General features: G+C 39.1%; 1 protein-coding gene across 4 annotated transcripts in view; it reads left to right on the forward strand.

The window, feature by feature from the left end:
• CHD7 (chromodomain helicase DNA binding protein 7) overlaps nucleotides 1-12,989 on the forward strand; it is a 197,524-nt gene that overhangs the window by 154,326 nt on the left and 30,209 nt on the right. For all 4 annotated transcript variants that reach the window (XM_037058607.1, XM_037058610.1, XM_037058609.1 and 1 more), the window contains exons 14-17: nucleotides 1,716-1,859; nucleotides 3,005-3,260; nucleotides 12,047-12,257; nucleotides 12,779-12,974. In XM_037058607.1, the coding sequence (XP_036914502.1) occupies nucleotides 1,716-1,859; nucleotides 3,005-3,260; nucleotides 12,047-12,257; nucleotides 12,779-12,974 (807 nt within the window). The remainder of the gene's footprint in view (nucleotides 1-1,715; nucleotides 1,860-3,004; nucleotides 3,261-12,046; nucleotides 12,258-12,778; nucleotides 12,975-12,989) is intronic.

Here is a 12,989-nt window from a genome sequence, read left to right on the forward strand (position 1 = left end):
AGAGTGTTGAAATGAAAGTAAATGGACATCACTCCATCAGAGCTAAAAAGGAGGGTAACATTTTCAAGTCAAAAGCATATCTGCTGGTGTAGTGGACTTGGAGATGATAAGCTTGGTGGCTTGAGTCTCTTACATGACATTTGGGGATGCATGGTGTAGTCATCATGTGTTACTTCATACTTACCTGCTTTCAGATGGAGGCCTGACTATATTTCTTCCATTGCTTCTATGCATCCTTATAAGAGGGTTTGTATGTACAAATAATCATTTGGTGGAACTGCCTTTAAATAGCCCTTGATGGGAAGCAGCATTGAAAAAGGAGTTTCTTTCCTTTTTTTCAAATAAGTTTATTTTGAGATCAATATGTTAAAAGGCTTTTCCTGAAGTATTTGGCGAGAGGGTCAGGATTTCACTCGGTAGTAAAGGGTATGAAGAGAACTGGGAGACCGTCTACAGCTCTATAGCTCTTTCCCTGCAGTGACTCTTTTCCCGAATGTGTGACAGTATTTTTTTTTTTTTTAATCTTGGGTAAAGTAATTCAGGACTTGAGTATGTCAGGGGCTGTGGCCCTTGTTACCCACCAGTATGGTTATCCATTAGAAAATCTCAAGTCGATTTGCAAAGTCTTTAGTCTTTGTGAATTTACTGAGTCTGAAGATGATGGTATCTTATGCATCTTCTGAATCAGAGGCCTCTCTATTCAAAGGGGAGAAAAGGAAGAATAAAAGCAAATCGAACTGTTTCACCTCACTGTCAAAGAGCTTTACCGACAGATAATACATGATAGATATTGAGAAAAATAACATGTCCTTAGTCATATTATTCACCTGGTATTTACAGAGCATACACTCTCTGCAGGGCAATCAAGTCTTACCATTCCAAGTTAAGGCAGGATATTGTTTTTGAACCAACTCTTTGAAATAGTTTTAATAGCTGTACTATGTATCAAATGGCAAAACTCAAAAATAACATAAAGCCCTTGAGATTAATAAACTCTCTGGTGTTCAGACCTGTTACTGCCAAACAGCTCCTCCATTTGATGTACAGAAACGGGATAATGGCACAGAAATGTCGGGAGAGCTGGAGAAGGAGCTTGTAAACAGGAAGAATTGTTTTAAAGAAATGCCTAACTTGGTTCAAAGAGACAAAATTAGAAAGAGCATCTGTTTTTCTAGAAAAGTGATTGTGGTATTTAAAACCAAGCCTACCCCTTTGCTGGTCTGAACAAAACGGTCTTTCGTGTGCTGTTGCGTGGAGATGGACGTCTTTTGTCTCCGATGTGAGTCATGCAGGAAGCAGATGGGGAGACTAGGGCACTGTCGGTGTAGAGAACAGAAAGAGTCGTGTAAGCTTTATCCGAGCCTAGGGATTTTAGGAAAAAACTTCCACTTCGGTACAGAAAAAGCAGAGACTTAGGTTCTCACGAAGCCATGGCACTAGACTGGTGACCTAATAACCCCAGGAAGAGACAAAATGGCAAGACAGTTACCGCCAGTCTGGGGAGTTCCAGGGAGGCCCCTCTGTGTGTGGGTCTGAAGCAGGGACCACTTCGTCTTGTATCACTGCCTTCGTGCCTGATTCCTACACTTGCTGCAGGGTGGATGCTGAGTTAATTTTAATGAGAAATAGGAACGTGGGTACGGAGAGAGAGGCTTTGATTTTAAGAGACTGTTGTTGTTATGACTCGGACACTTGCTCTTCTGGTGTTCCTGCAGGAACACAAAGTGCTGCTGACCGGGACCCCGCTGCAGAACACCGTGGAAGAGCTCTTTAGCTTGCTCCATTTCTTGGAACCAGCTCGCTTCCCTTCAGAAACCACCTTCATGCAAGAATTTGGTGATCTGAAAACGGAAGAACAGGTATTTATCACGTCTGCTTTGTATTTTTGCTATATAATTGCAGATTATCCGTAAAATGGCAGAGGGTTAATATTTAACTATTTACAAATGTAAAAAATTTTTCCCACCCAGTAAACAAGCGAGCTTTCTATCTCTTTTCCTTGGGCATTCCAAATCATCATTACAGAGGTTTTCTTCTCTGTCCACTTGCCCCTGTGAAGGGTGGCTGAGATTTGGAGAGGTTATACACGTACCTGTTCATGTAGTCTTCAGAGACTGTTGTGCTATTCAGGTTGGTGGTTTTCAAGGTATACTTTTGAACTCTGTATTCTTTTGGGGGTAGTGTCAGAAGCCTCTTAGTGTCTTGCCTACTGGAGTTTTAAGGTTTAGTCTTACTTCTTAACTATGTATATTTGGTCCCCTTGCTTACTTTTCTGAGCTTTCATACTTTCATTTAGAAACGTGGGTCATCACTACCCCGCAGGATTTCTGTGAGAAATATGTTATGTATGAAAAGTGGTTGGTTGTTTTACACATGATAGGAGTTTATATGGACATTTGAAGTAAATACAGAGATGTTCTTAACATCTTGGTCTTTCTGTACCCTCCCCCGACTTTCTGCCTACAACCTCTCAGTTGAGTTCAAAGTGAAGTCTGTTTTGTTTTATTTTTCTTAAAACTGTCTTGTATGCTGTATCCTATTGCCAGTCAACAGAAAAGAGAACTGGAGAGAGACATCTCTGCTTGCTCATTGTCACAGGGACTAGATAACTCCTGGCTTTTTTGCTCTTTCTGGAAAGGAAGAGAACTGAAGCAGAGTACTCCTCTGACTCTGTCTCTTCCTCATTGTCCCTCTGGCTTATGACGAACAAAAAGGAAAGAGAAAGGAATACATTTGGCTCTTTTCTGCTGTGTACTTTTCAAGCCTTCTGGTTGTTCAGGACTCCTAGATAGGCGAGATGGTCCATTTGAGATTGAATCATTCAACCCCCAGGAACTTCTGGTATGAAACCTGAAAAATCCATGCCTTCATCCCCTTACTGGGCTTTCAAAAATGAAAGTGAGTAGTGAACAAATAGGATGATAATCCTGGTTTTTCATGTGAGGGTATGTTTGAACATATAAGCAAGTCATGACACCAGTATTTACTTAAGGTCCTTTTCTAGGTGCAAAAACTCCAGGCTATTCTAAAGCCAATGATGTTGCGACGTCTCAAGGAGGATGTAGAAAAGAACTTGGCCCCCAAAGAAGAAACGATAATTGAAGTTGAGCTAACAAACATTCAGAAGAAATATTACCGAGCCATCCTTGAGAAGAATTTCACATTTCTTTCCAAAGGTGGTGGTCAAGCTAATGTACCTAACCTTTTAAACACTATGATGGAATTACGAAAGTGCTGCAACCATCCATACCTTATTAACGGTAAGCCTCGCTGTTGGTAAACTTATTTAATGTTGCTCAACATGCCAGAAATCCCTTTTCTCCCTCTGGACTGAGGATTTGTGGTTTCTAGTCATTGCTGTATCCTCTTGTCTCAGTGTGTGATTGTCACCACCTTCCTATTCCTCACGGTGCCCCTTTCTGTGGTGTCTCCTGCTGGTCCCTGAAGCAGGACCTCACCTCACCTTTCTCCTGCATCCCTGCATCTGGGTCTCACTCATTGAAAGGAGGAGGTATTGGACCTCCATGGCTAAAAACCATCAGAAGTGTTAATAGTTAGAGAGAAATTAGCCCCTGATTGAGATTTTCTTGCTGTGTGTGTGTGTGTGTGTATGTGTGTGTGTGTGAAAACCGAAGTTATAGAGGAACTTCAGTGTGAGAAGGCAGCTATTAGCTGTCTCAACATTTTGAGAGAAGTAAATTTTTCTCAGCCCAGAAGCCTTTAATACCTGTCCCCTAAGAATGAGATTATTTTTTATAGCTTTGGTAATAGACCCTGTTACTAATGAATACTTTATGGTCTTCCTGTTTTCTCAACTAAATTGATAGTGTTAGGTAATGGATATGAGTAAAACCCTGTATTACATACTTGCAAAAATCGTTAAAAGAATAAATATTTCATGCCTTTGATGTGGAAGATACTCCGGAGAATACAAGAGGCTTCAGTGTGTCAGGGATTGAGATTAGGAAGGCCGTTAGAAAGTGATGGCATCGAGACAAGCCTGTAGGGCTGGGGAGGATTTTGCCAGTCAGAGTTAAAAAGGAAGGGCATTGTGCTGATGTAATGACATGAGCAAAGAAGAGGACTGAGGAAAACAAAGGGGAACTTGCCCAAAGTGTGCGGTACCTGCAAGAAACAGTACAGTGGTGAACCTAGACATGCTGTGACCCTGCTGTGGAAAGCCTCAAATGCTAGGGTATGGGATTTTGTCTTTAGTCTGTAGGCAGTGCAGAACCACAGATAGTGTTTAAGCTGAGGAACAATTGGAAATGTGATTCAGGATGGTGGGTCTGGCACCATCGTATAAGGCAGATGGGAGTTGGGAAAGGCAGGCAGTCAGAATGACGAGCTAGGAGGCTGGCTATTGCTGTAGTCCAGGCTGGAGTTAATGTGGGGTGAGGAAAGGTGATGATCCACTATGATGGGGCGTTCATGTGCAATTATAATGGGCCAGCAGTGCCGTTCGGTTCCTTTCCAGGGAAGAAGGTACAAGCCTGATTTTGTCTTTATCACAATCCATGAGGTACAAGGGCAGCTGATTTGAAGAATTCCTAATCTTTTTTACTTTCATAACTAACACAGTAATGCCACCTCAGATCTAGAAGTCTCTATTACTATATGACAAATGATCTGCACCTGGAAAACAGTCTCAGTGTAGTAGCACCTGGGGTCATTGCTGTGGTGTGACACCAGTGAATTTCCTGTTCAAACTTTGTGCTTTTAGCTTTGTCTTTTAAAGAGAGTATCATGTGTGATAATTATATGTTTAATGCTGCCAACCTGCTAATCACCATCTGTTTAAGAGCCTGTAAGGCCATTTATAGTGAGTGTCAACCAGCCTGTTCCTGAGTTGGGGAGATAGAGTTGGGGCTACAGCGATTAATGGTATGGGTAAACACACACGGTCGTGCTCGCACACTCTCTGTTTCTCTCTCTCTCTCTGTTGCATTTAATACCTGGAAAGAAAATAAGGAAAAGTAGCTGCCAGTGGGGGAGAAAAGGCACTCACAATAGAGATTAAATGTGCCAGCAGGATGGGTGTGAAAGGGATGATCTCAGCGATGGTTGTTGCGTGTCCACTCTCAGTTCAATCTTGTTTGCTTACATGCTAATTACATGCATTGAGCACCTAGAGCAGGGTGTTCCCCCAAAACACAGCTGGTGGGTCTTTTCTGTAGCCGATTGCTCTCCAGGGTCATCCTACATCATTTATTGTTTGCCAGGAGGCTCTAGGGCTTCTAAGGCTTGGATCTGTGGCAGTTATTCTAATTGGTTACACCTTGAAGTTGGCTTTTCTGTCCTTACAACAAGTTAGGAAGTGTCTGGTAGGCAGGTATACTTATATACCTTTATGTTGTGAAATTGTAAAAAAAAAATATGCATACACACGCTCACATTAGGTCTTACAACTTCCCAGTAACATGTGTAGACCGTGTGTTTCACAGAGGTGGCTGCAGCCCTAGCACTGCCCATTCTCATCCACAATGTGGAGCAGAAAGAGTGCTGACATGGGGCGCCTCCACACATGTTTATCGAGCAGATAAAGGAAGGTTTTTTGGTTGTGGCAGAGTAAAGCAGCCCTAATCAAACTTAAAATTCAGCTCAACAAAGAACAGCATTTCTGGAAATGTTGGAAACAGAAACAAATATATGCACAACTTGAAAGGGGTAACATAAGCAAAGCAGAAGAAAAAACATCGGAAGTGACGCTAGAACACCAGTTGTATGTAAAGGAGAAGTATTTTTAATGTGTGTTAACATAAGTGCTTAAGTGGTTAGAACAGTGTTTGGTGTACTTTAAACACTAGGTAAATGTGGCTAGTTGTTTTTCTTGCTAAAAAAGTTAAGCAGGTAACTGGGTAACATAAACGGAGATACTGTTATTGGCCCAAGCTTTTATTAAAATGGAATGTCATATAAACAAAATTAGAAATAAAAATGAGCCCTGGCTTGTGTGGCTCAGTTGGTTAGAGCTTTGTCCTGTAACTGAAAGGTTGTGGGTTTGATTCTCCATCTGAGCACATACCTACGTTGTGGGTTCAATCCCCTGGCCAGACACATGTGGGAGGCAGCCAGTTGATGCTTCTCTCACATCAGTGTTTCTCTATATCCCTTCCTCAATCTAAAAGCAATAAAAAAATGCCTTTGGGTGAGGAATAAAAATAATAGTAATAATTTTAAAAAAAGAAATGAAAGAGAAGTTACCACATATATCACAAATATACAAAGAATCATACTAGAATACTATAAAAGACTATGCCACCAAATTCAATAACCTAGAAGAAATATACATTCCTACAAATGTATAACCTTCCTGGACTGAATCATGAAGAAATAGAAAATCTAAATAGACTGTTAAACGTTGAGGAAATTTAGACAACCATCAAGAACATCTCAAAAAATAAAAATCCAGGATCAGATGGCTTCACTAGTGAATTCTACCACACATTCAAAGAAGTTTTGATACCTATCCTTCTCAGACTCTTTCAAAAAATTAGACAAGAGGCAGTACTTCCTAACACATTTTAGGAAGCCCATATAACCTTGATCCCAAAACCTGGCAAGGATAACACACAGAAAAGAAAACTATAGGCCAATATCATTGATGAATATGGATGCAAAAATCCTAACTAAAATATTAGCAAATTAAATACAGCAATATGTTACAAAAATAATACACTGTGATCAAGTGGGGTGCATTCCAGGGGCACAAGGATGATTCAACATATGCAAATCGATCAATGTAAGACACCACATTAACAAAACAAAGGATAAAAATCATATGATCTTATTTAATAGATGCAGAAAAGGCATTTGATAAGCCACAACAGCTGTTTATGGTTAAAACACCCAGTGAAATGGATATGGAAGGAAAGTACTTCAACATAATAAAGGCCATATATGATAAACCCACAGCCAATGTCATACTCAATGATGAAAAACTGAAAGCTTTTCCTCTAAAATCAGGAATAAGACAAAGATGTTTACTTTCACCACTCTTATTTAACGTGGTTCTGAAAGTCCTAGCCAGAGGAATCAGACAAGGGAAAGAAAGAAAAGGCATCCAAATTGGCAAGGAAGAAGTAAAAGTTTCACTTTTTATAGATGATGTACCTGTATGTAGAAAACCCTAAAGACTATACCCAAAAAGTATTAGAAACAATAAACAAACACAGTAAAAATGCAGGATACAAAAACAATGTACAAAAATTCACTGTTTTCTATGTATTAACAATGAAAGTTCAGAAAAAGAAATGAGGGGAAAGAAACAATTCTTTTTACAATTGCAATCAAAATAATAAAATACCTAGGAACTAACTTAACAAAGGAGGTGAAGGACTTATATACAGAAAACTACAAAGCATTATTAAAAGAGATTGAAAAAACACAATGAAATGGAAAGCTATTCCATATTCATGGATTGAATCAACATAGTTAAAATGGCCATATTACTCAAAGCAATATGCGTATTTAATACAATCACCATTAAAATGTCAATATCATTTTTTAAAAAAATAAAGCAAAAAATTGTCAGGTTTGTATGGAACCACTAGAGACTCCACATAGCCAAAGCAATCCTCAGAAAAAAGAACAAAGATGAAGGTATCACACTACCTGACTTCAAATTATACTACAGAGCTACAGTAATCAAAATAGCATGGTTTTGGCATAACAGACACACAGGCTAATGGAACAGAATTGAGAGCCCAGAAAGAAACCAAAGGCATATGGGCAAATAATTTTTGATAAAGGAGCCAAAACACACAATGGAGAAAAGAAGTAAATGGTGCTGGGTGGAAAGGCACATGAAAAAGAGTGAAACTAGATTATAACTTGTCCCCTTGCACAAAAATTAAGTCAGTGTAGATCAAAGATCTAAATATAAGATCTGAAACAATAAGGTAACATAGAAGAAAATATAGATACTAAACTTATGGAGCTTGTTCTTAGAGAACATTTTATGAATTTGACTCCAAAAGCAAAGGAAGTGAAGGCAAAAATAAATATATGATATTATATCAAACTAAAAAAGCTTCTGCACAGCAAAAAAACCTGACAACAAAATCTAAAGGCAGCCAGCCAAATGGGAGATGATATTTGCAGACAATAGCTCTGACAAAGGGTCAATATCCAAAATATATAAAGACTCCTGCAACTCAACACCAAACAAACAATCCAGTTAAAAAGTGGGCAATGAACCTGAAGACACCTCTCCCTGAATACATACAAACAGTCAACAGATATATGAAAAGATGTTCAACTTCACTAGCTATTAGGGAAGTACAAATCAAAACTACAATGAGGTACCACCTCACACCTTTAGAATGGCTTGTTATCAACAAGACAGATAATAAATGTTTGAGAGAGCTTGCAGAGAAAGAGGAACCCTCGTTCACCTCTGGTGGGAATAAAGTGGTACAGCCACTGTGGGAAACAGTGTGGTGGCTCCTCAACGAAGAATAGAGTTACCATGTGATCCAGCAATTCTTCTGAGTACCTCCCCCCCAAATATGATAACATTTATTTGCAAATATACATGTGCCCCTATGTTCACTGTAGCATTATTCACGGTAGCCAAGACATGGAGACACCAAAGTATCCTTTAAACAGAGGATTGGAGAAAGATGATATGATACATATATATATAATGGAATGCAACTCAGCTCTAAGAACAGATGAAATGCTGCCATTTGCAACAACATGGATGGATCTTGAGAACATTATGTTAAGTGAAATGTCAGAAAAACTAAGAACCATATGATTTCACTCATATGTAGGATATAAAACTGAAACTCGTAGACATAGACAACAGTGTGGTGGTTACCAGCAGGAAAGGGGTGAGGAATGTTAGAGGGTAAAGGGGGCCAAATATATGGTGATGGAAGATGATTTTGACTTTGTGTGGTGGGCACATCATGCGACATACAGACCATGTGGTACAGAAAATGTGCACCTGAAACCTGAATGACCCTGTGAACCAATGTCACCCTAATAATTTTAATAAAATAAGGCAAAAAGAAGAAATAGAATGGAATGCCCAATTTTAGGTTTGCTATGTGGAGGAAAAGTAATGTTGCGAACTTGGTCAAGGTCCAGTAACAGTTAGAGGTGACTTGAGTCAATTGTTGTTGTGGGTAGGAGTGTGGAGAATCATGAGCAAACAGAAAATAGGACTAAAGAGTATATAATGGAATGGATTTCAGAGAGAAAATAGTACAGTAACTTGTTTTTCTCTGGTAATCTTTGAAAGCAAATAATTTTTTGTTTGTGGCTAATATAGCTAGATAACATTGCAGTTTCTTCTCTCACAGTGATTGTCTAAGTGAAAAGAAAGACTTCCACACTTAATTTCAAGAATTTTTTTTAAATTAGTTAATTTTTAGAGAAAGGGCATGGGAGGAAGGAAGAGAGGGAGAAAAACATCAATGTACAAGAGATACATCAGTTGGTTGCCTCTTGCATGCCCCTAACTGGGAACCTGGCCCACAACCCAGGCATGTGCCCTGACTGGGAATTGAACCGGAGACATTGTGGTTTGCAGGCTGGCACTCAATCCACTGGAGCCACCCAGGCAGGGCAAGAATCTTTTTCGTACACATGCATACACATTTTTACATGTAGTACGAACAGTAATTTAAGGCAGTGCCAACAGTCTACATATTTTGGCTTATCATAACCTTCCAATTCATTTTCTGATTGATATATACAAATCTAACATTAAGGTAAATCTAACTCATAAAGTTGAAAATTTGGCCCTGATATCAGAAGTTAGGAATTGCTTTTCTTCCTAACACTTGTCCTACCCTCTTTCCTTCATTCTGACCATAACAAATACAGTGCTAAAGGAATTGTATATGAAATATGTTTGCTGATGTTTCAAGAAGTAGTATCAGTATAAACTGGCTGTCACTGAAGAACCAGAATGTATAATAAAGATCTGAATTGATCAGTTCAGCAGTAGCTTTTGTCAGTAAGAAAGAATATATTTTAATTTTGACTATTCTCCATAAGATGAGAAATTATTGGTAGCATTGAAAAAGCAGAAAAGCTTTTTTCTCATCTCCAAGTAAAGTTAAAATGAAAAAAAGAAACCCCTAAATTTCTCTACTAATTTGACTGGATTATATAGGTACATTTTAAATGTTTTACCAAAATAATCCAAACATGCCTGCTACTTATTTTGTTAAAAATGATCATTTCATTTTGGAATCCAGTCATTTCATTCATTGACCATTAACTCGTTTTAAACTAAAGCACTGTTTTATTTTGAGTATGGATTATAATCTCAATGTGAACAAAATCATTACCTAAATATCTTCAGAGTAAAATCTCTCTCTTCCTGAACTGCAGAGCGTATAATATATTGTCCAACAAAAACAAACTTTAAAAAAAAGACCTCTTGTACTTTGGGACTTAAATGTATTTCCCCTGTCTCCTGAGGACCTTCTTGTCCTGAATATAGAATGTACATTTCTAAATTTTATATTTTGAAAAACATTAACTTTATTCAAGAACCTGTCTGTGCTCTTGGGTAACATTTATTCACCTTTGAAGACCTTTTTCTCACTTAGAGGGAAATCCTGGGTATAAGCCTATTACTCATGTGGAAGAGGAGAAGGGATTGGTGTTTTCTGCCTGCATGAGAATTAACCGTGTGCCTTCCAGAAGGCCTTAGTGCTTGGGAAAGGCATTCAGTGACTTTAATCTGTTCCCAGTGAGATTCTTTGTCGATTAATAATGAACAAGCTTTCTTTCTACATATGACCACATCATAACTTAATTTCTGCAAGTGCCCTTAAAGTGGAAATGGGAGGCACTTGTGCTGCATCGGGTGTCGCTGCAGCAGGACCAGCCGTGCGAGTGGCGTGGTGGCCTGACTGACCTAACCTTTCAAGTCCTTCTGAGGTTTATGTGCTTATGTATCCCCATCTATATATAGTATAGTTAGTTCACATGTTTAAAACCAGTGGTAAGAAGAGTAGTTTAAATTTCTGACACAGTTTAAGGCTAGGAACTAATCTCATTAGATGGATTTGTTTGTTTGTATTTCCTACAGAATAGGCACCGTGAACACATCCCTGTCCTTGGGGGGGAGGAGTGAGCACTGCAGCCTTGCCCTGGTTAACCCCAGAGGTGGGTGGAGGCCAGAGCTGTGCAGTTCTAGTTCAGCCAACCAAGCCGTTGAAGGCAGCTTGGCCTGCTGCTTTCTGGATAGCGTGTGTTTGGGGTTAGGAAAGGAAGCAGTGAGCAAGATGTCTTTCTCTTGAGGCGTCTCTCTGATGGACCCCAAAATCTTTAAACAAGCAGAAATCTATGTGGGGCTATGAGACAAAGTGGGTTAGGCACAGAAGTCTTAATGTAAAACAGAGGTTTATTTCATTTTTAAAGTTTTTCAAGCTTTGCATAATTCAAGGTAGAATTGTTGTCCTAATGAAATTATCAGATGAGAATGAATAAGGAAGGAGATTTAAAGATTGCAGTAGATGTGTGCCATCGCCTAAAAAAATTCCCTAAAAATTATCCTGAAAAGCGATTTCTTTTTGTTGTAGTCCTTTGTTATTATTATACAATTATTAATAGAAACTACTGCCCTTACACTGTAATCATTAGAACTCTACCTCATTGTTTCTTAGTTTCAGAACAGATTTTGTTATTTGTGTTTGTATTCAGCTAGTAAACAGCTCTATTCCTTCCGCAATTTAGGTTCCAATTTTTCTGTAGGTATCTGGCCCTTGGCTTGTTTCTGTCACTTCTGGCTTGACAGTCTGTTGTTGAAATTCAGTTTCTACAATCAGCAAACATTTGTTTGTTGGAAAATGTGGTTTTTCCCTCCAAATGCTTAAATATGTTGTGCTTAAAACTTTGATCCCTTTTATGCTTTCCCGATTTTGTGTAGACCTAACTTTAAGTGGATAGAGTCATGTTCATAAACATGAGTGTGGTGTTCTGGTTCCTACAGTTTGCGGCGGTTTTTGAAAGCAAGTGCATTGTTTTTAGTAATAAAAACCTTTTACTGGATTCACGTTCTGCTGTCCAATCTCTGCAGGTGCTGAAGAGAAAATTTTGGAAGAGTTTAAAGAAACACACAATGCAGACTCTCCAGATTTTCAGCTCCAGGCAATGATCCAGGCTGCTGGCAAGCTAGTGCTGATTGACAAGCTGCTGCCAAAACTGAAGGCTGGTGGCCACAGGGTGCTTATCTTTTCCCAGATGGTGCGCTGCTTGGACATACTGGAAGACTACCTCATTCAAAGACGGTGAGGCCATGGTACCGTAAGAATAAAAAGGAAATTAAAAAGTGACCTTTTGCAGGGCGCTAAGTAGCTCACCTTGGAGTGATACTTATGATAAAGGGGATGGAGTGGGGGAATGTGTCACATCTCTTATTAAAAACTGTGGGTGTATACAACAGTTACTCGGTGCAATGACGGCAGTAGGTCTGCATAATTCTGTGGGCAATTTTAGTTCCCATTCCTTTCATTTCACCAAGGGAGAATAGTTCTTACCTAAAATTGAAATTATTATTTTACTGTTGGAGGCGTCAGCTATTTTTAGAGTTTAGATGTTTTAGTGGAGAGAAATTAAAATGAAGTCTAATCTTTGGGCATTCAACCAATTGTGTGAAAAACAACAAAACCTATTTGCTCGGAAATTATTTCTGATACATAATATTATTTTGTTAATATATATCCCAGATGGTATTACTGTCTTTTAAAAAAAGGAGCAGGTATATTATCGCTGTTTGTCAGGCTTCCTTGTTAACACTGACATTTTCCAGGTACCCATACGAAAGGATCGACGGCCGAGTAAGAGGCAACCTCCGCCAGGCAGCTATTGACAGATTCTCCAAACCTGATTCCGATAGGTTTGTTTTCCTCCTGTGCACACGGGCCGGAGGTTTGGGCATTAATCTGACTGCTGCTGATACCTGCATCATTTTCGATTCTGACTGGAATCCCCAAAATGATCTCCAGGTAAACTTGCAAGAA

This window comes from Sturnira hondurensis, unplaced genomic scaffold (assembly GCF_014824575.4).
Source record: "Sturnira hondurensis isolate 20B ecotype Veracruz unplaced genomic scaffold, ASM1482457v3 Scaffold0010128, whole genome shotgun sequence".
Classification (NCBI taxonomy): domain Eukaryota; kingdom Metazoa; phylum Chordata; class Mammalia; order Chiroptera; family Phyllostomidae; genus Sturnira; species Sturnira hondurensis.